Raw genomic sequence first — 22,938 nt, 5'->3', positions numbered from 1 at the left:
AAAGGATCTCTCTTCCCTGTGGCATATCTTGAGAAGGTTGGCTTTGGAGTGGGAAAATTTGTATACTCCCCACCTCAAGATCCACTTCTCGTGTATTGTTCCATAAAGACCTTTAGACATCCTCATGCCTTCCAGAGATTAACGCAATCTTGTCTTTCTGCTACAGAAGTTCTGTAAAAGCACACAATAGTACATAAACATTTGCATTTGTAATACAATGACCTCCAAAAACACTAATTCAATAAGGTTTAATTTAATTCAATAACATTAATCTTAACTCCACCAAGTTTGCTCTGGATATTACAGGATATTGTCAATCCTTCACAATCTTCTCTAAAAGAAAGAAAGCAGGACTGATTTTCAGATCAAAGAGATGGATTCTGGTCAAGAATCCAACATCCGCCTCTTTGAGAGATGGCACCTGTTGATATCTCCTCCAGGAAGGAACCTGATGTTTCCCCTCTGGACTTTGCAAACCGAGTGCCCATGTCCTTACCTTGGCCTATCCATGGCAAATAGCTTGGTAACCTAGCTCCTCCATTACAGACTGACATATTCCTCCCGCTTTCCCTCCACCTCCTGAAAAACACGAAATGTATCACACTCCCAAGAGGATCATTAAGACATAGTGAATGGTGACCGTGATGACCTAGGTGGTGGGTGTTTTGTCTTGTGCTGAGCACCAGAGCTCCTGATGAAAGTCTGTGATGTCATTTATGTCCCTGATGAAGCTCAAGGCATGAATGTACCTTAGCTACTGTTATCAACCTGGATCAGGACTAAGATATTTTCTCTTTCTGATTCGTGCTGAAAATCAGGTTCTGCCTTCATGTCCATGAGCATGACTCTAGGATATATGTGGAGCCTTCAGTGTGAACATGCTTGCCCAAAAGTCTGGAGAGTTGAAAGGGGCTTTCATCTGAAGTACTGCAAAGTCAAGAAAAGAAATGAGACAAAGCCATCCAGTTTGAAGCAGCCCCTGCAATTTCCCAAACTGAGAAGCTGGTTCATTAGAGCAAGGTTACAAATGCAGCAGCATACAAAATGGACAAAACTTTCAAAGGTTTCCACTTCCTATTTTCAGAAGTCATCGAGGTGCAGAGGTCCCCAAGTCTCATTTAAAATCAGTGGGACTTAGACTCAAGCGACTTTTGAAAATAGGACCCAGCTTCTATGTCACGTAAAGTATTTCTTATTCTAGAGTTAAATTGGTCTGGTAGCTAAATCTCTCTTTAAGAGAGTCACAGCACTCTCAAGCGATGTGCCCCGGTATTGCAGAGGATGTGTTCTGTGCTTTTTCTGAAACCCTTTTTGGTTTCTCTCTGTGTTTACACTGAGCGAGTCATATTTAGAATTGGAACAGTCGGCAATAACCTAAATTAATGTAAATGTTATGCAAATGAAATATGGACGTGAAATATAAATGCCTAGGTAGGAATCACTTTCAATATAATATTGATTATATTTAGCACCTTTCATCCCTTAAGATCTGCAAATGCTCTCTTGGTTCCATGTACCAGAATCACTTCACTCACTACAAAAATAGCTCCATGGCTTCTCTTCCATTTCTAAGCAGCTAGGCTGAGAGATTCATAGATTCTAAGGCTAGAAGAGACCATTGTGATCATTTAGTCTGATAGCACAGGCCAGAGAACTTCCCCAAAATAATTCCTTGAGCAGATCTTGTAGCAGAACATCCAGTCTTCATTTAAAAACTGTCATTGGTGGAAAATCCACCATGACCCTGGTAAATTGTTCCAATAATTGATTAATCTCACGGTTTAAAATGTACACCTTATTTCCAATGTGACTGAGACAAATCCGTGAGAGGAAGAATTTATGAGAATAATGTAAAACCTCTGAAAATGACTTAGAATGGGCTTAGAATACAGTGGTCTCAGACTTACTGCGGTTGCAATAGCAAGAAGTCACCAACATCTGGTAAATGACGCAGCCATTGAGATGTGATCAGATAATTCAGGAGGTTCTGCCTAGCAGTGCATTTAGGGTTTGGGCTGAGGACCCAGCCCTTTAGATTGCTAGCTAACAAAACTGTTAAACTACAGCATAGTGGCCTTGGATTTTGGCCCATTGGCTAATGGGATAGGTGGGATTTTGAGATCGAGACCCAAGATTTCAGCCTATTGGCTAACAGCACAGTTGGAATCGACAGTAGCAACCTGCTATTACAGCTCATTCTTGCCTGTGCCATAATTGCTTTTCCCTTTGTTTCCTTTTAGGAGGCTTTTTTGGTTGAATGCACTGGGAGGATCACACCGGGAAGAGGGGACGGAGGTCCTATTCATGGTTAGTGACCCTTTCATGCTTTCAATCTTTAGAGCTTCCGGAAGGTGGTGAGTTTTTTTTTAAATGATTTTTAGCCCCATTTTACTGATGGGGATGATTTTCAGGCATAGAGCGGGTCGGTGATTTGCTGAAGGTCACATGGCTAGGAATGAATAATGATTCCCCAGCTTTCTCTAGCTGGGTGAATGTCGTGGCGGTTGTGCTCTACGCTTCTGTTTGGGGGTCTGGAGTATGTGAATGTCATGGTAGCTGTGCATGAGACCTTGCAAGCGAGGTAGGGTTGAGCCTGCTCAGTATTTGGATGAGAGATTCTCCAGGAAGGTGATGCTGGTTATTCAGTTGTTTTTTTTATTGTATCCCTCTTCATAAATCCAGTGCCTGGTAGCAAAGTGACCTGTGCTATACTAGCAGATTTTGTGTTTTGACTCGGGGTTTGTACACCCTACCTCTTATGTCGGCATAACTGATGTCACTCAGGTGTGTGAATAAGCCACACCCCGAGCTTCGTAAGTTGCACCGATATGGACAGTGCTATGTTGGCGAGGGAGCTTCTCCCACTGACATAGCTATCGCCTCTCATGGAAGCGGTTATGATGCCAGCAGGAGAGCTTTCTTGTCAGCATATAGCATCTTCACCAGACACACTATATTGGCACAGCTGCATCAGTAGCACTTCTTGTGTAGACTAGCCCCCAGATGTAAAAGTAAGGTCCTAACCTCTTATGGTCATTACAGATTTCAGTATCATTTTCTCAAGAATAGGAGTGTTAAAGGGATGACTTAAAAATCATACTTATTAAATCTTTTTACCTGTGGTTACAAGTCTCATCTAAGAATGCCCAGAACTTGAAAGATAGGGGAACATTTTCCTTGGTTTTTCAGTTTTTTTAACTGTGTGCATGTAGCAGCAAATTTGTCGTTGGTTTCAATGTTTTACCAGTAGAATCAGTCAGTTTCTTCTGTTAGTGAAGGTCTTGGAGGGAAAAATATTTTGAATTTTAGATTATAAATCCACCAAAATTTATTGCGGGGAGGAGGGTATTTAGGAGCTGAAGACTTAGCTATGCTATTTAAAAAAAACCACCTGACTATATCCATTTGATTTATCCCTTTCAATCCCAATGTCATGACCAAATGCAACCTGGGAAAATTAAATTTCTGCCTCCATAAATTTCCTCGTGCAGTTGCAACTGGAGAGATGCATCTTCTTTTCCTCCCTAAAAACTTGTTTTGGGTTGTTGCTTATGCACAATTGTTGCCATGTTTGTTTGTTGTGGCTACATTCATGTGGTGCTGTGAGTGGTCCTTATATGTGGAGACTGTAAATCACCAAGGGATACTTCTGAAAAACAGCATAGGAGATGGTCACTGATGATGATATGTATGTTGCTTTTAATTCCTGTGCTGTTCTAGAAACCATAATGTAAAATTTCCTGGCCTTTGTGCATTTACCCACTCAACCCCAGCATTGCAGTAATATGGTTTTGCAATGACTCTAGATCTAAATTTCTAGATTACATGAGCTGCCGAATCTAGTTCTTCACTAGATTTCATATGCTGTGTTTACATCTTTTCTGCATTCCCTTTACCCGCTACACCTTGATCCTGCTCTTGGCTCCCCAGGCCTGCCCAGAGTCTCGTGGTTCACCCACGTAGATCCAGTTGCAGAACTGAGGTCTCATTCTGAAATACATTCCAGTTTATCTTGCATGGTGCATTCTCTATAAATCTGCTATTTATTGTTCTGAGCAGTATTCTCTTTAGAGTGTGTGCAGACCAGCATTCTCTTTGGTTATGCCATTATTTTACTAGGGACTGAACTTAGATGTGGAGACTGGTTATGATTTCTTCTTTTAAAAATAAAAAATATCCTGAAAGTGCTTGTGTAGTGCAGTGAAAGATCCAAAGCACCAAAGAATAAGCGACAGGGGCAAGTTCTTGTTTTCCCTAGATCCTGACATTTTCCCCCCAGCACCATAGGACTGGGCTGCACCTATCTGCCAGTATATACTGCGGGAAGCTCAGACTTCTGCATGGGGGCTCTGCCACAGCTCCAGACAGTCTCTCACAAGAGTCTCTTCCTCAGGCCAGCTGTACAGGGTGGGGGCTCAGCTCTCCCTGCTTCCAGTTTACAGACCTTTTTTTTGTGAGTTTGGGGCTAGTTGTGAGCGATTTGCCTCCCCCCGCCCACCCAACCTCTTCCCTTGTCTGGGGCCAAAACTTGGAGATTTAAAAAAAATCTCCAGCAAGAGAAGGCTCTTCTCCAGAACCGCACCACCTTCCAACCTCGTCTCATGTATTTAACACCATCCTTTCCTCACAGCCTGGCTGAGTCAGCCAGCTGGAGTAAGCAGAAGGCGAGGAGACCCCCTACTTAGAAGCCATTGTCTTTGCTTAGCCAAGTGAAGGGCTTGGAGTCTAGATAGATTATTGAGGCTTCTGCATCTCCCCCCCCATGCCAGCAGACACTGGTAGAAAATATATTGCTCTGAACAATCTAATTCCAGCTGATATCCAGGGAGCTAGACTGCCCCCACCAGACCCTGTTTGCATCCAGACTGCCTTTTCTCCAAGGAAACAGACCAGTGATCACCAGGAATGGACACGTCGGTGAAGGAAGGTCAGACTAGCTCCCACTCTTTATTCAGGGCTGTTCCAAGTTACCTGCCTGCTGTCAGCTTAGCTACTCTTCTTTCATATTCAGTACCCATCTTGTGTAGATTGTTCTGATAGAAGTTTAAGTGACTTCCTGCCCATGACAGAATTTGCCATTATTTCAGCATGTAGATTCCAGTTTCTTGTAACTCCGTGACGAAATACTTCTGGCACAGTGGTCATGTTTTGGGACTGCCCCAGGTCTTATTCTTTCCACAGATGATCCTGGAAATCTGAGAGAGACAACTTGACTGTTCTTATCTCTAGGAAGTTGATGCCCTGGAGTCTCTCTGACCTTGACTACATTCGCCATGGATGGAGGAGCCCCATCTATGCTGCTTGTCTTGAGGCTGATGTCCATTGGCAGGATTTTCCAATGGGGTTTGCAAAGGAAGAATTCTGCTATCTGCTTTCCTTTTCCCTCCAGCCAGGGGATGGAATTACTGAATGGCTTCCTTACCTTCCTTTATGTTGAGACTGTTTCCAGGCATCTAAGAGGAATCCTTGAAGGTGCAGCCTTCCCCATGAGATTATCTCTGTACAAGAGAGTAGGTGGGGGGGAGGGAGGGATGAAGGTAAAGCAGAATGGTGAAGCTCTGCTTCTCCACAACTACAGGATTACGGGAAAATTTTCCTACTAGTGCCAAGATGGACTGATTGACTCCTGCTCTTATGGACTTCTTTACAGGGTGGCCTTGAGCTGGGCCTCAAGCATCCTACCATTGCACCTCGTGTCTTGCCATGTGTCATCAACTCTGGCTTAGGCAAGTCTGCACCGGATCACATTTCCTTGGGCTGGCACCTCTGTCCAAACTGACAGCCAAGCCCATGTTTCTGAGCTGGGACCTTCCCACTGTGCTACTGGCTTCTGTGTTCCATCCATTCAAGCCTATGGTATTTAATCTCTTATTTCCTTTCTGTGCTTCCTGATTAAAACCACCACGGCAAGAAGAATCCCTGAAATTTCTGCTTTGAGAAGATCCAAGCCCTATGGGACCTTCCAACGGGACAACATTTTTCTTTCAAATTCAGAGTCCTTTGTAACCAAGATTTAAGTCTGCATTCGCTACCTTACTGGAAACTAGTTGGTCTGTCCAAGGCAGCTGAAAGGAAAAACCTGGCATGTGCTAGGCTGCAGAAGAACAGTGAAAATGTACCTTAGGAGAACCAAACAGCTGAGGGGAAATATCATTTGTTCATCACTGTGCAGCCTTAACACTTGGCTTGGTGGAGCATCGGAATCCTCCCACGCCAGGCAGAGCTCTGCATCACCGTGGCTTGCACAGATTCCGATAAAACCCATTCCAGAATGGATCCCTGTCCACTTGCCCCAGAATCCTGAGCAGAAAGTGCCTTAGCTGCTACTGAGGAGACCAACCTACAGAGCTGGCTCCTGGTCATCTGTCAGTACCTGCAGCAGCCTCCTGCAGCAGGAAGGTGCTCCAGGAGCAGTCCCAAAATACTAATCTTTAGGGAAGGAGGCAATTGCATTCTTTGAACGTTCTTCTCTTCCCTCCCTGCCAGTGTTTCCATACCACTAGTTGCACTCCACTTGCTTGGGGCAGGGGATGAGGTCAGGGTCCAGAACTGAAAATCTGATTTCCCTTTTTAGGAGTGACCTCATCCACCCCACCAAGATTAGTTCTTCAGGTGATTTTTGCGATGGCCTCTTTGGAGTCCATGCCTACAGCCTGCCCAAGAGGTTTATAATAAATCTACTGATAAGACATTTCGGGTTTCAATGCAGTGTGGAAGCACTTGCCTGGAGAGGGATTGTTTTGAGGTGTGGCCTTCAAAGAAAGGTCTGAGTTGTCTCAAGGAGAGAGGTGCAGCCCAAATGTCTGACTGGGGCAGAGGACCTTTCCAGAATAGAAATAACTAAGCAACAGATTTTCTGTTATGTCACTAGTACTACACTTGTCCTTTTCCAGTCCTCAGGCACCTGCCCTCATCTCAGTGATTGCTCAGAAGTGAGGGTCATCTTGTGAATAAATTCACAAGCCTATTCCTTGGCAACCCTAGGCTGCACTTTATCTGGGCTTACTCTCTTGAATGGATTGTTTTCCTATTTTCCTTTACATTTTGTATCATCAAAATAGAAGTCTTTGAGGAATTTTCCTGCAGTCAGATTGGCAGGGAACTGAGGGGTTGCATACTTCAAAGCATGGGGCATGGGTTACATGAGATCCTCTGGGCCTATCTCACCCAATCAGTTCTTGCCATCGCAGGGGCCTTGGTCATCGATGGCACATCAGTCTCTCCTAGTCTCTGTATGTGGTACACAGCTTAGTCTCTGAGGACTGAAACGCTTTGGTCTAACTAAAAACTTTGGGCTTAATGTAGGAGTGTTTGGGTGAAAATTAATAGCCTGTGATATACCGAAGGTCAGGATAGTTGATCTCATGGTCCCCTTGGTCCTTAAACTCTGAAAATATTATTTCTCATGTGGTAGACAGATTTTATAGAGCAATTTTATAGCTTGGCCTCTCTAGACTTCTCTGTAGGAGTTGTCCTGACTTAGTAATGCACCTACTTCGTTGCTACTATTCCTTTCCTCCCAATGGATTTGTAAAAGCCCTGTCTGTTCTCCTTTGGCGAGCAGTAGCTCATTCTGCTCCCCTGATTCCCCTGCTGTTTTAGATAGTATAGCTGGTATATTCTTGTTGGATTCTCTCCTCTTTTTTCTGGTGCAAATTCATTTTTTCCCTGCACATCTTTGGAGTTACTTTGGCTACTTCTTGGTTTTTTTGGTATTCCCTTGATGGCTTTTGTGGTCTGATGCACCTTAATTTTGGTGTTTTCAGATGTCCCATTTCCCCACTGCTGGACTGAGTGTGATTTACTTTAATTTCCAAAAGATGCTTCCTTGAAATCTGATATCCTTGAGACGTTGCATTGCCCAAAGCCCCCCTGCCCCTCCCCTTCCCTCCTGGTATTACTGTGTTGCATTCAAATAACTCATGGCCACTAGTTCTAAGCTTTCCTATTTCTCTCTCATACACACACTCACTCACTCACTCACACTCTCTCTCTCTCTCTCTCTCTCTCTCTCCCTTCCTCCCCCCTCCCTCCCTTCATATTGGTAAGAAGATGATCAAACTTTGTATCAATGACAGAATGGAACCCTGGGTGAAGAGGTCTGGAAGAAAGATTGCAGAGTTAGCAAGTTACGTAGTGTCCTTCAAAGTTTAGTGTCCAGGCTACTATGTAACGTCTATAGACATGCAACAAATTGCTGTTGTCCACATTCGCGGAGGATAGCAAATTAAAGTGGGAGGAGGAGATGCTGAATGAAGACAGCAAAATGTGAGGCAACAATCTACAGGAAGCTCTAGATACCAGAGAAGTGAATTCAGTCTCCAAACCTAAAGCTCATTTTGCAGGAGCTTTTCCAGCCAAGCCAGTGGCTATTTTGGCTCTTCCATGTCATGAGTCACTCCTGGATTAATCAGGAGATTTCTGCTGACAGTTTTGTGGCTTTGACAGTGAATATTTTGGGGATGAGTTTCAGAGCTCTGCTCAGTCCTCCTTTAGATTGCCCAGAACTTTAAAATTCTGTGTTAAGAAGGCAAGAACTGCCAAGGGGGAGAGAGGAAAATGTTAAGCTTCCGAAGCCCAGTTCTCAGAATTAATTGGAGATGGAAGTTTTAGGTTAACTGTGAATTAAAAACAATTGGGTTTTTGTTTGTTGGTTTTTTTTCTCTCTAAGCACATTCTCTGTCCCCTGTTTCCTGCAGGCAATACTTAAAACAGGAAAGTCTTGACAAAAAACGGAAAGAATTTGATGCTAACAACTGGTTGTTGCTCAGCAAGAAGAGTCAGGTACGTTGGTCTCATGCAGCTAGAGCCCATAGTAGGGGACCAAGAGAGCTGCACAAATTGTGTCGTGGCCTAATCATTCCCCATTGTTAATCTCTCACCATCACCTGATAGTCGTGCATGGGGAAAGCTGCTTTTCTCCAAGACGAGTCAGCAGCAGCCCCAAGAGGGTTTGCTCTCCGTGCATAGCGCTTCCATCCCACCGGGGAAGAAGGATGGTCGTGTGGTTAAGGCAGCGGAATGGGAGTTAGAAGGACCCAGGTTCTGTTCCTGGTTCTGCTACAGCCTTTTTATGTGGCCTAAAGCAAGTCACTGCTCTCTCTGCCTCCATTCCCCAGCTGTAAAATGAGGCTAATCCCCTCCGCTTCTCTACAGGGGTGTTGTCAAGACAAGTTCACGAATGACTGAGGTCCTCAGACTTTAGGGTGCCTAGATAGGCACGACTACCTGGAGTCCATGATGCACTATCAGTCTCCTCATTTCTGTTGCTTCCCAGAGTGGGTCGCTCCACACTTTCTTTTTTTATCCCCATTTGCCCAGGCTACTGTTGGCCCATCTGTTTTAAAGCTTTGTTTTGCCCCAACTCCCTAAATCTCAAGAACATGGAGACACCCTGGGGTTTTCTTACCCGCTTCATTGCTCAGGGCCCTTTATCTGTGGGGTGTTTGCTAAAGTTAAGGGGAGTTTTGGTCTCGTCAAAATCTAGAGGCTCAGGGCTTGTTTTTATTATTAAAGGAAATCCCTCAACAAATGAATGGCAGCGACTGTGGAATGTTTGCCTGCAAATATGCCGACTGCATTACCAAAGACAGACCGATCAATTTCACCCAGGTAAGCTAGGCACTGACATGGTGGTGGACACTGCGGGACTAATGCAGGCTCCCATTGGCAGCGGGTTGGCTCAGACGGAGCGATGGTGGGATGATCAATAACAATGTTGCCAATAGACACTAAATGTCTTTATTTTCTGGATCTTCTGTTCCTTTCTCAGTTGTCCATGGCTTCTAATCATTTTCCACACTTAGCACAATCATTCATTAGGTTCCTTAACACCCCAGGATCCGTAGGACTGGATGACACGTTTGTTTATCTTCAGATTTTGTTTTCCCCTTCATCAGTATCTATTTTAAAGGGTCCCCCTTGCTCCCTATTTGTTGCTAGCTGTGCTGTTCTCTTTACCTGGGGGTAAAGTTCACTCTTGTGCAAAGGGCAAGGTGTGTGCATCACTGAAGTCCTCAGAGTAGCCCTTACTGGGACTCCAGTGGCACAGAGGATTTCTACTGACCATACGAATTTGTGCCACCAAAAGCACCCCTATCCCCTCCCAGTATAAACTCTCTTTTGTACCTTTTAAGTGGTTAATAGTAGATTGGCTTGAAAAGAACATAACGATCACTGTTTCATCTCTGCTCAGATGCAGAGATTTTCACAGTAGCTTAAAGGAGTTAGGTGCTCACATCCCACTGAATTTCAGTTCAGGCACTTGGTTCCATTTCACGGGGAACAGGCACATCTGTAATTAATGCACACTCTGTGGCGATCAGGCTTAGAAACCATCTATTAGGAAAAGGGACATTAATGTGTGTGTGTTCTCTCTCTCTCTCTCCTCCCCCCCCAAGCAACACATGCCCTACTTCCGCAAGCGGATGGCCTGGGAGATCCTCCATCGCAAGCTGTTATGATGACACTGTGCAAAAAGCTGGATCCTTGAGAGATGCCGTCAAAAGCGTCCAGACTCGCCCCTCTCAGCAAGCAGCAATCTCCACTCCAACAGACATGGGACTTGCACTGGTTTCCAATCAAAGGAATCTTAAATGACTCGATAAGAGTTTTTATGAACTCCGCTCATGGACCAGTGCATGATGGGAACTGTCAGAAGCACACTTGCCTTTTTTCTTGTTTTGTTTTTTTTGTATTTTGAAACCTATTTTTACAAACAACTTTGGACACTCAAGGAATTTATTTTCTGCTTCTAAAAACTCTCGCTGTCCGTTTCACAGGGCTGATTGCTCTACACTTACAGGTATCTAGATTTCAGGGAAGGCAATGGCATGGGTTTCAGCATTCCCACTGTGAGCAGAAGAACTTAACTCTTAAGCTTCGTGGTGGATGGGGGTGGGATTTTATGGAATGGGAATACTTGGGGATGGAAGCTTTGTGGGCTGCCCTTAGAAGAAACCCTGTTAGATACCAGCAGATAGGAAACTGCGGCTCTGTTGATTGCCAGCAAATAGATATGCTTGCAGCTGGTAGGAACTGGACAGAAAAACGTAAGTCTTTTGTGTTGATGGTCAGAAATAGTGATTCTAACAAGGACTCGTCGGTTCTTTGTATCCGTCCTGCTAGTGACTCCCATATGAACTCTGCTCTCTTTCAAAGCCAGCATTTTTTCCCCCTAATGGCAAGCTTGGCCTCCTGTCCCCTGAAATCAGTGCCTACCTATCAGTCGCGCCTGTGGTGTCTGAGACAGAATAGGATATGGCGTTTGCTTCTTGTAGAGCTGACAGGAAAACTACGAGATAGTTTCTTTTGTGAACAAATGTTTAAGCAGCCAGGAGTCAGATGATCCATGGGGATGGATTTGTTTGGCTCAGGTGCCACTTCTGCCGCATCATTTTTCTGACCAAGGAAAACAAGTCTCCCGTTTTTTAACATAATATGTTGTTTATGGAATTCAGGTACAAATACAACTTCTTGTAGGTTAGTATAAACATATTGATTATGATTTTCTTATATTTATATTTTACAAGTGTTTCCCAGAGCAACAAAGAACAAACAATTTAATATGTATCTTGTTCTGCAGCTGTTTTCCTGCTTCCTTGATTTTTAAAGTCCTACCAAGAGACAATGGGTTTCATTCTCGCCTATCACCTTCATTCATGGGCATGCATTTACTGCTGAGCAGCGTGGGTGCGAAAACCCCCCTATCTGCATTCTCCCCTCACTGCTTGGTGACATTTTGCCTAGGTATAAATGATGACACAGGGTGCGAAGCTGTGGAGTTGGATCCAGGCTCTGGATCGAGGTTAAAATGTGCTTCCAGAGGCATCCTTTTTAGGTACATTCAGGCTGAGATTTTCAAAGGAACCTAAGGGAATTAGGCACCAAAATCCCATTGATGTTCAGTGGGGAATTAGAAATAAAATTTTTAGAAGCACTTAAGCCTGTTGAAAGTCAATGGGATTTGGGCATTTAAGGTATTTAGGTATTTCTGAAAACTTTCCCCTGGGTGTTTGACTCCCTTACTATCATTTGAAAATCCCAGCCTTTGTTTTTGCTGATGCATTTATCCGTCTAATTTATTTTGAATCCTGGTGGTGGGTTTGGTTTTTTTGGGGGAAGGGGGAGGGGGGAAGGGGATGGGGTAGGGGGTTGACTACAGTTTCCCAAATCACCAACCCTAGTTTCTCTCTCCAACGTATGTACCTTTTTAATGATCAAGTAAAGAATTCAGTAATGTGCTTTTGTATTTTGTCTCCGAATAGGGAATATTTTATACCTTTTTTTTCCTATACCTGTATAAGCAGTAGTTTTGTACAAAATTTTCCCCCAACTAGGTTGTGTTCTTCATAGACTGGTTTGTAACTTCCGGTGTCTGTGTGTGTTTTATACCAAGCTCATTTAGTACCTTTTTTATCTTTGACTGCAAGTAAAGATCTGAAAACAGAAACTGTATTTTTTGTAATGTTTCACTGTTAAATAAAACGGTCTGTGAAACTGTCTGTCCTAATGACCAAGGGACTCCAATGTTTTTTCTCTAACAGACTTCATATGTATGGGTGGCAAATCGACTTAATACATTTTTTTGTATTTTGAAATAAATATCACTTTCAATAAGCTGTCTACACTGAATAGTTTTAGTTTTTCCCCACAGCGCTTTCTTTATCTGGGGCCCTAAGAGGAAAGACGCATTTCTTGATGAAAGATGCTTTTGGAGGATTCCCAGCTTCCAGCTCAAAGGTTCTTTCCTTTTCAGACATTTTAAATGATTGGCTCCTGTTCAGCTGGTTTCTATGGACTATCTGCTCCCATCTGTGGCACATCCCCATTATTATGGAATCATGTAAACTCTGCCGTTTTGCCTATGGTACACCGCCTGTGTGAGTTGTACTTTAAGATGCTTTGGCCCTGATTCTCCGTAACCTCATTCCTGCATTTAAGCCACCCAGTCCAGGGACTATGAAGGCTCCTGCCTTCTGTGCACCTACCTTCATTCCCAGTGTAACTTAGAGCAGCCTCAATGTTGCTCTAATTTAACTTTGGCTTCCCATGGTCCCTTGGAAGCAGAGGAAAAGCTGTAGTGCACTCTGGCTATCCCCCCTTCCAGGGATTGGGAGCAAGGCCCATCTTATACCAGTTCTGCACTAGCTGGGGGAGGACCATACATAGGTTATAGTCTTAAAGGCCGTTTCTACCCACCTTTAAAGCCCCATTAAGTCCTCTTTAACCTGCTATTGCAGTATAATGTAACAATCCATTGTCTTGCCAGGGGTGTAGGATGGAGACCTAAACAGCTGACACCAAGTAATGTCATTAACTCCTGCATCAGTAAATCCAGGAGAAAGAGAGAGAAAAGGGTGATTTATTCTTTGGAATTCTAGTTGGATTTTAATTCCTTGAGACCCTGTATATGTACGTGCCCTTTACTTCCTAGGCATGTGGATCTGGCACCAAAGCAACACCTGGGTGTTGGTCCATTGACTTCCCTGGAGCTGCTTGTGGGGCGTGCAGGTAAGCAGTTGTAGAAGTCTGCCGGGTGATCATACCTAACCATCCAAACTGCTGCAGTGTCAGCAGGTTTAACCTGGTGCATGTATTACACTGCTTTTAAGTGTCCCCTTCCCTCACAGGCATCACAGAGTGGCTTACACTACCTCGAGACCCCTAGCAGGATCAGGGTCCCTGTTGCACTAGACGGTACCAATATATCATAGTCCTACCGCAAAGAATTTACAAACTACATAGAGAAAAGATAGATGAAGGACCCCTGCCTACCACTGTGACCCCTGTCGTTTCCTAGCATTCCTCTGTCGCCTTGTCCATATCCCTCTGTTGTGTCTCATCTTTAGATTGGAAGCTCCACGGACCATCGTTTTATTTTGTGTTTGTACAGCACCTAGCGTAATGGGTTCCTGGCCCGTGACTAGGGCTCTTAGGTGCTACTCCCATACAAACAAACAACTTGGGTTTTCCAAGGTCCCAGCCAGTGCCCTAACCATTGAACTCCATGCGTCCTCATTTCTTATAGCTCTTGTAAACCCCACCAGGAATCCCAGCCTGGCTTACGGTGCTAATTCCCAATGGCGAGTGGGAACAAAAGTGCCACATAGCAATTCTTATGACAACTTTTAAACAGCTGGATTGTCCCAGAAAAAAATCAGCTGATAAGGATGCATCAGTCACTTACGTTACTAAAGTAACTTTTTTGAAAAAGGTAAAGAGAAGGTTACTTCAAAACAAGTCTCTGACAATCTGGAAATGGAGTCACAGAGCTACCCGGTCATCCTGCCTGACCTCTACAGGACAGGCCCCCACCAGCACCCACACACTAAACCCAGCCACTGAAAATTAGACTAAAGTATTACAGCACCCAGGAGATTAGGCCATTATGGGCAGAGCCTAGGGGGATTGAGGTGCACCAGTACCCAAGCCCCTGCAATGGCAGGGAAAGAATTAAGTGAGACACACCCAGAAAATCCTGGCACATGACCCACACCTGCATGCTGCAGAGGAAGGTGAAAACCCCACAAGGGCACTGCCAATCTGACCTGGGGGAAACTCCTTCCCGACCTCATCTGGTGACGAATTAGACCCTGAGCGTATGAGCAAAAACCAGCCAGCCGCACAGCTGACAAAGGGAATGCTTGGTGCCACCTCAGAGTCCTGCCTGCATCCCCTCGTCCCATGTCCTAGCTCCAGCTGTGGCCATCCTGGTTTCAGAGGAAGGAGTTAAATAAAGCCATCACCCAGAATGCACTGAGTTAGGGTTGGGGAAATCCCTTCCTGACCCCTGCAGGCGGTCAGCTGAAACCCTGAAGCATGAGCGAACAAACAAACATGGGCCCATGCCCACCCTACCCCTGCATAGCACACATCCGTATGCAAAATAAGAGCAGATCCCCCGCCCCACAGTAGAATGTCAAAGTGATGTCCTGGCTTCTGACTTGCAGAGGAGACCTCTCCCTGGCCTTTACCTTGCTTCTTGTGAGCTGGGCCTTGTGGTGCTTTCTTTGTGGGTTTGTGAGCTGGATCCTTTAAAAAGGGAAGCACATTGGTGACTATCCACACCAGACAAGCAAAGGGGTTGTGTGCGTGTGTTCTGGGGCCTAACAAATTCCCCAACAAAAGAAACATTAAGGTGCAGCTGAGAGCACATATTGGTAATTTAAGGTCAAATACATTACAGGGCTGTGGTGATTCTTCCTCAGATCAAGGACACTCTGGTTTAAGGTTAAACCTAAACGAAATGTAGATGTGGAAATGCAGTGAGAGCACGCAAGCAGCTTTAACGCTGCCCCATAATAACCCCAGCCACTAATCACACACTTCAGCTACTTTTGTGTTTGTGGCTCCAGCTTAGATGGTACAGGATATTGTTTCCCTCTTGTCTCTGCCTCTTAGTGCCACTAGGGGGCAGTGTTAAGGTCATGTGAGCGCACTCTGCATTTTCATGGTCTGCTTTCTCCAATTCTCAGGCAGCCTTGTTTGATGGCTGCAACACGGGACTAGGATTTAGGAGACCTGGGTTGAATTCCTGCCTCTGCTCCAGGACCCTGGGCAAGTCACTTCAGCCCAGATCCTCCAGGGTACTTAGGAGCTGAAATCGGGGAATTAAGCACCTAAATACCACTGAGAATCAGGGCCTTCCCTGTGTTTCTCCTCCCACCCTTTCCTGTGTCTTGCCTATCTAGGCTGTAAACTCTTTGGGGCAAGGACTGTCTCTCACTTCATAGCATGATGGGGCCCCTGATCCCAGGTAGGGCCAGAATGACTATTAGTCATGGATAGATTTGGCCTCCCCAAAGCCTGGGTCTGAAAGAGCCTCTTCCAGGGTGTTGCTAACAAAACAAATAAGAGTCTATTTTATTTTCATTGGCTCGCCGGCTCCTAACAACCAATAACAAACTGACGTGGCAAAGGCCGCTTGTGCCTTTTTTTTGCACACTTGCAAAGATTCTCTTGTAACCTAAAGAAGCTCCGTCCAGATACCGGTATGCAGGCTGGCATCTCTCCGTGCCCATGAAATATGCATTCAGCTTTTCTTCCTACCCACCCTCCTGCCTTAGGAACAGAATAAATCATGTCACCCAGCCTGCCTGCCCATCCCTGTCTGGGCTTTTTCAGGTCATGTTGACTTTTGCTCCTTCCTGCATCCTTATTTCTAGACAGGAGTGAGATTTTACCCAATGTTTCCAACAGGCCAGTTATTTGCATCTTTTAAACTCTGTACAAACACACACATGCAAGCAGCGTCTGTAAATGCCTATTTAGCTGCCTCTCACCTGAAGGCACAATGTTCCATTCATCTCTTTCTGCTGCTGCCACTTGCAATATTTTGGTCCCAGAAGCAGGGGATTGTATCTTCCATAGTTCATATATTTGAAATGAATTTAAGCACCTCCAGGGGCACAAATAGGGTGACTTAAATGTCATGAGTCCCTGATTTAGGGTGACTTATATGTCAGTAGTCCCAAGATCTACAGAGGCTGTGATCTGTTCCAGCTAGTAGCTGTAGGTACTTTTTCTTCAGCTCAACCTACTGGAGTTCACAATTTTTAGGTCCTTGGTTCAATCCCCAGTGTCGGCCATCAGATAAGCAAGGACTTATTCAAACTGTGAACTGTTGTGCATCTCAGATACTCATGTTGAGGTTCCTATGTCACCCCCTGGCCATTGCATGTTCACAGCAGAGCCGAGCAAATAACTGATCTGTCTGTTTGGTGACAGGTCCAAAAACTAAGTCAATCAATCAGTCAGTTCACGCTGAACCAAATCTAAAACGGTTCATCATTTTCAGTGACTTGGAAGAAGCTTGTGTTTGTTCTAGGAGAGGGGGTTGAACAGGGGTCCTCTATAGGGTTTGTGAGGCCCTAACCTCCAGCCTAAAGGTTATAAGGCATCAGTGGGTCTGGGGGCAGCACCACCTCTTCCTTCCCCAGCCATTTTGTGACTGGCCAAAATGGTTCATGTCACCTTTGTGGATAGTTCCAGGTCCACCAAAAGAGCATTGTTTTAATCGAATAAACGATTCCTCTAGAAAGTTTTGCCCAGTTGGTAGCTGAGCGGTTATAGGGCTTGACCACAATCCTGATGCTTGTGGGTTTGAGTCTCGCTTGATCTTACACTGAAGGGTCACCTCCGGTTTACCCAGCTACCAAATGGGTCCCTGACCCCTGTCAAAGGTGGTGGGACATGCTGACCAGCACATCTCTCACTTGTGTGCCGCTGGACGTGAAACTGACATGCCTTTTCCATGTCAGTCCAGTGAGCCATTGGCTTGGAGGGAACTTTGACTAGTCATCAGTTCTTGAGGCATTGAGAACAAGTCTGTTACTGGTGTGTCAGTTCTGGGGCTTAGTCTGTTAGCACAAGGTGTAGTGGCTGAGGTGTTTAGCTCAGCAAGCTCCCCTGGCATTGGCTATGTCATTGCTGGCTGGTGGAGGCTCACACTACAATAAAAATAAAAGCAGCTGCAGGTCCATTAAAAAAGAGCCCTTGTTAGGGTGGTGCAATTCACCACAGGGGGGCAAAATCGACAGGTTAGAAATTGGGAGGTCTTTGATTGTGTGGCCTACAGGAAAGCGGGGTGGCCCTGGAAAGACTTCTGATAGTGGCGCCAGAGACTGACCCCTGCAGCAGAGTCTACCATTGACCCCAGGAATGCCAACCTTAAGTGTTCAAAAATAACTAGCCACAAGCAATCAGGCCGCCTCCATCAATCGCGAGACCAGCTTAACAATCATGAGATCTTAAAATGACTAAAGAGCTTTTTTTTTTACAGTGCCTTCTGGGTTTTGAAGTGGAAGTCCTCACATTTTCTAGCTCCTCTCTAAGACCGGAAAGGCTAGATGCTCTTTTAGTTTGATAAGTAAGCCGATAGTCTGAGGCCATCCCATGACTCCAGGAGCTGGGGCTTTAAAAAGAACACCAAGCATCACACGAATAAAATCACTAGAGTTGGACGCACTGCAACGTTCTTCTGTTTTGTTAAAAAAGTTAGCTTGAAAAATGACAAAATAAGAACCTGCAATTGGCCGGTTGCTGGTTAGATCTGGTTCGCTGGAGGAATTTATTTGTATAACTGTTTATTTAAACTGTGGCAAGAAGTGCCTTGGGCAAAAGACAGACACATTTTTTCATGGCATGTGTGTATGAATTGAAAGTAAGTAATGAGACTGAGTGACCAGCCATGTCAGAGAGGCATATCAGTTTTAATGAGCCCTACCAAAGTATTGGCCATATTAGGAAATTTTACCATAGTTATAGACTTTAAGGCCAGACCATGTTTAAATGCAATTTTTAACAACCAAGCTGCTTAACACAATGCTGCCAGAGACCTCAGAGCAGGTCACTTGCAAACCCAGGAACAGAACCCAGATCTGAGCAGAGCCAGATGAAATATTTCAGACGCAACTTTTTTGCATGGAAAAATGCAGATTTGGGTTGACAAACCTGTAGCAAATTCATGTGAAATTGGCCAAATTATTTCATTCAAAACCAACCAGCTGAAAACAACAAAATCAAAACGTTTAGTGTGGACGTTTTCAAAACAAAATGTGTTTGGTGTTCTGAAGTTTACTTCCATGTTATTTTTTTAAAAGGTTAACCAAAAAACAAACAAACACACCCTCAAATAACGAAACATTTTGCTTGGAGTTGAACTCAACTTTTCATTTGACCTGAAACAAACCTTTTCAGTTCACCAAAAAAGATTCATTTCAGGTTGACTGGAAATGATTTCCCCTACCCCCCCAATTTTTTCCGTTTGGCGAATAAACCGAAAAATCGGTTATTCCTACAGCTGTCCCAAAGTCCAGTGCCCTATACATGTTCCCATATTGCTCATCATAGCATCTCCTGTGTAGACCCTGGTACCACGAGGATTTCACCATACCAAGTTGACATGGTTACCTAAGGAGATTGTGGAATCTCCACCATTAGAATGTTTTAAGAACAGGTTCGATACAGGCCTGTCAGGTCTGAGTTAGGGGGCTGGGCTAAATGATCTCTTGAGGTCCCTTCGCGTCTGTGATTGTGCACATGACTTGCCCTAATCTGCAGGGTCAGCACGCTGCTAGCTGTGCAGAAGAGGCATTCAGGGGACTGGATAGATGGGAGGTTAACGAGGGACTGGCAGAGCCGATTGATTGATGCGAGGCCCAGATTAAGCAATGCACTCTTGGTGCATGAGGATCCAACCTCAGGGGGCCGAACCTGAGTGATGCTGTGGCCGCCGTGTGCCGAGTCACAATGCCATTCACTCAGATTTGGCCCAGCCAACTCTTCCCTCCCCATGATGGAGGGGCAGCGGAGCAAAATTGGAGGGGACTCTGATTTCCATACTGCACAGTGCTCCAAAATTCCTTAATCCGGCACTGATTGGTGCAGCACCCAAGGAACACTGGACAGGACACCCAGGGAGAAATGCATTCTGTTCCCTGGAGACGGCTGTGCAAGACTTCATGGGATTCAACTATTTCCCTAGCAAGTGGTTTCAGACAGCATCATTACTATGGCATTGAGACAGCATAATTTCTTCAGCATCGCCTTTGGCATTATTAGGCATCCCAGCGTTTTCCAGAGAAAAATGATGGTGCTGTTGTAGTACTTGGAAGTGGCAGTCAACTTTTGGCCATTACTCCACCCAGCGAGATTGGTGCCCTGTTTTGCTAGGTGCTGTACATTCACATAGAGAGAGAGGCAGTCCCTGCCCTGAGGAGCTGACAATTGAAGAAGGCAGTGGAAGTAATATCATCCCCTTTGCACATCTGGGGTTCTGAGCGATCAAATGACTTGCCCGAGATCTTACAGGAAGTCTGTGGTGTAGCTGGGAATTAAACTCACTTCTCCTGAGCACCAATCCAATGCCTCAACTACAGCTTTGGTTGGCCTTCTGATCTGTCTTTAGAAGTCTTCTTCTTCTAGTGCATGGCCTAGTGGAGGCTGTAATTTCATGAGCTGCAGTGCTAATAAAATTTACGGATGACACAAAGGTGGGAGGTATTGCCAATAAGGAGGAGGATCGGAATATCATACAAGCAGATCTGGATGACTTTATAAACTCGAGTAATAGAAATGGGATGAAATTTAATAGTGCAAAATGCAAGGTCATGTAGTTAGGGGCTAACAACAAGATTTTTTTGCTATAAACTGGGGAAGTAGCAGTTGGAAGTGACAGAGGAAGAGGAAAACCTGGGTGTATTGGTTGATCACAGGATGATTATGAGCTGCTAATGTGATGTGGCCAATGGCTAATGCAGTCCTCAGATGCATCAGACGAGGTATTTCCAGTAAAGACAGGGAAGTGTTAGTACCATTATACAAGGCACTGGTGAGACTTCAGCTGGAATACGGTTTGAACTTTGGTCTCCCGTGTTTAAGAAAGATGAATTCAGATTTGAACAGGTGCAGAGAAGGGCAACTAGGATGATCAGAGGAGTGGAAAACCTGCCTTATGAGAGGAGACTTAAGGAACTTGGCTTGTTCAGCCTAATCAAACAAAGATTGAGTGGAGATATGATTGCTTTCTATAAATACATCAGGGGGATAAATACCAGGGAGGGAGAGGAGTTATTTAAGTGAGGGATAAATGTGGCTCCCTCAAGGATTGAGCTCACAACCCTGGGTTGAGTAGGTGAAGGCTCAAACCACTGTGCTATCCTTCTCCCAATAGCACATGATGGGCCACTATATGGTGAGGCCTCTGAGTTACCACAGAGAATTCTTTCCCCGGTGTCTGGCTGGTGGGTCTTGCCCACATGCTCAGGGTCTAACTGATCACCAGATTTGGGATTGGGAAGGAATATTCCCATGGGTCAGATTGGCAAAGATCCTGTGGGGTTTTTCGTCTTCCTCTGCAGCATGGGGCATGGGTCACCTGCAGGTTTAAACTAGTGTAAATGGTGGATTCTCTGTAACTTGAAGTCATGAAACCTTGATTTGAGGACTTGAGTGACTCAGGCAAAGATTAGGGGTCTACTACAGGAGCGGGTGGGTGAGGTTCTGTGGCCTGTGATGTGCAGGAGGTCAGACTTGATCATGATGGTCCCTTCTGGCCTTAAAGTCTATGAGTCTAATATTCTCCATGTCTGTCTGTCGATCTATCCTTTAATAAGATCACCCAGCACGAGGTATCTGAGCGTAATCACCATCACAGTAACACTGCAGCAGCGCCTGGAGGCCACCAATCAAGGGCCCACTGTGCTCCATGCTGTCGAGACACGTGAAGAAATATGGGTCATGGCCCAACGAGCTTGCAACCCAAGTCATGTGACCGTTCAGAAGAGGAACGGGAGAAGACGGTTCAGCACCATGGAAACAGTTGTATCTGGTCTGCAGGGATGAAGCTTGGCCAGGGAGAAGGGTGGAACTCTCTGCCTCAGAAATAACCAGCTGACTCGGGACATTGCGCAAATGAGACATGCCCAGAGAGAGTGAAAGCAGCTGAGGAAATACAGCATCCTGAATCTGATAGGGAATCGAAAGGAATGCTAAGTGTGGTGCACTTGCTAGGCAGCTCTACCCAGCAGCCTCTTGAAAAGCAGATGCTGGCCCATAAGTCAACAATCACGTTCATGAGGCTGAACATAAGTGAATAGCATAGTCTGGGCTGGCCTCTGTAGAAAGTGGAGGAAGGAATCTCACACCTGGGTTCAAGACCCTAGGCTGCTATGGATTCCCTGGATAAGTTACTTAGCCTTTCTGTGCCTCAGTTTCCCAGCTATTCGATGGTGGTTCTGAGACTGAGAGGTGCTTGGGGGGGGCAGGCACTTTAGCTAGACCTTCTTACAGATTTTTCCATTGGATACACTGGGCTGGCGTGCCGCTCACGGACACCAGTGCCGCTCAGGAGTCGCGTCTTCAAAGGCAATGCGGGTTCAGTGAAAGCAGTTCATTGATCTGTTCAGAGGCAGGATGGTGCGCAGCTGTGCCTTATGGAGTAGCTCAAGCCAAACATGTCTTCGTCTGCATGAAGTTAATTTCCTTTGCCATGCAGTGGGGCAAACGTTTCCCACCAACATTCCCCCCTCCCCATAAAAATGGCCTTTTTCTCTCAACAAAAGAAGTGTCCTGGGAAAATTTTCATGTTGTTTGGACTTTTTTTCACAGGTTGTCGATGAAAACTGAATGCTTTTCAGCTGAGGCACATTGAAAAAACAATACTTTGTTTTGCATTCCCCCCCCCCCGCAAAAAATGAAAATACGTCATCATTGTTTTTAAATCAACCTAAACATTTCCACAAATCCCCATCCCCCAACCCCTTTCTCATTTTCAATTCTTTGCAAATTTTCCCCAGAAATAACATACCATTTTCTGACCAGCTCCAACTTTTCAAAGGGTGTTTTTGTGGGGCTGGGGGGCATGTTGAATTGAACTAGAACATACACATTTTTGGAAAAGTTCCTTCCCCCAATGGATTCTGTAGGACCTGGAGGTTCTCGTTGCCCTTTCACTGAGAGCTGTATTTTTACTGACACAATGTCTCCTCAGAGCAATGCCCTTCAAGCTGGCACCTCCAGTTTCCAAAACAGGTTCCAGCTTTGCTACCTGTCTCCTGGAATAGCCAAATGGAGCCAATATTTACCTTGACCAGGTATAGTCAAATACAGGGGCAGCTGATTGCCAGGCCAGACTCAGGTCTCATTCCCAACAACCCCATGAACACGGCACCTTTATAAAGTGCTTCGAAGCCTGTGCCCGGTGGCGGATATTAGGTTGGAGGAGGGCAGCCAACCTTTTGGCTTCCTTCTCGATTCGTTGAGTAAATACAACATCTCCAGCTTTCTGCGGAGAAGTAAGACAGGAACAAACCTTTATTCACCTCTCTACGTGTCCCCTTCTGGTCTCTTTTGCTTCTGGTTGTGATTCCTGGTCCCAAATTCCTGCTCCACTTCCCTGTATTTCCTCATCCTGGACTCCTCGCTACCTATCGCGAC

At 45.2% G+C, this 22,938-nt stretch overlaps 1 protein-coding gene across 4 annotated transcripts in view; it reads left to right on the top strand.

Moving 5' to 3' along the window:
- SENP1 (SUMO specific peptidase 1) overlaps positions 1-12,628 on the top strand; it is a 32,744-nt gene extending 20,116 nt beyond the window's left edge. For 2 of the 4 annotated variants that reach the window (XM_030554481.1, XM_030554482.1), the window contains 3 exons: positions 8,700-8,784; positions 9,517-9,612; positions 10,401-12,628. In XM_030554481.1, the coding sequence (XP_030410341.1) occupies positions 8,700-8,784; positions 9,517-9,612; positions 10,401-10,463 (244 nt within the window). In that variant the 3' untranslated portion in view covers positions 10,464-12,628. Of the gene's footprint in view, positions 1-2,240; positions 2,308-8,699; positions 8,785-9,516; positions 9,613-10,400 lie in introns of those variants that run through there. The other 2 variants (XR_003999393.1, XR_003999394.1) reach the window with 2 other exon arrangements.
- The last annotated feature ends 10,310 nt before the right edge of the window (positions 12,629-22,938 follow it).

Source organism: Gopherus evgoodei, chromosome 3, assembly GCF_007399415.2.
Source record: "Gopherus evgoodei ecotype Sinaloan lineage chromosome 3, rGopEvg1_v1.p, whole genome shotgun sequence".
Taxonomy (NCBI): Eukaryota; Metazoa; Chordata; order Testudines; family Testudinidae; genus Gopherus; species Gopherus evgoodei.
Note: the sequence above shows the minus strand (reverse complement) of the source record. Positions and strands in the feature narration are given on the sequence as shown.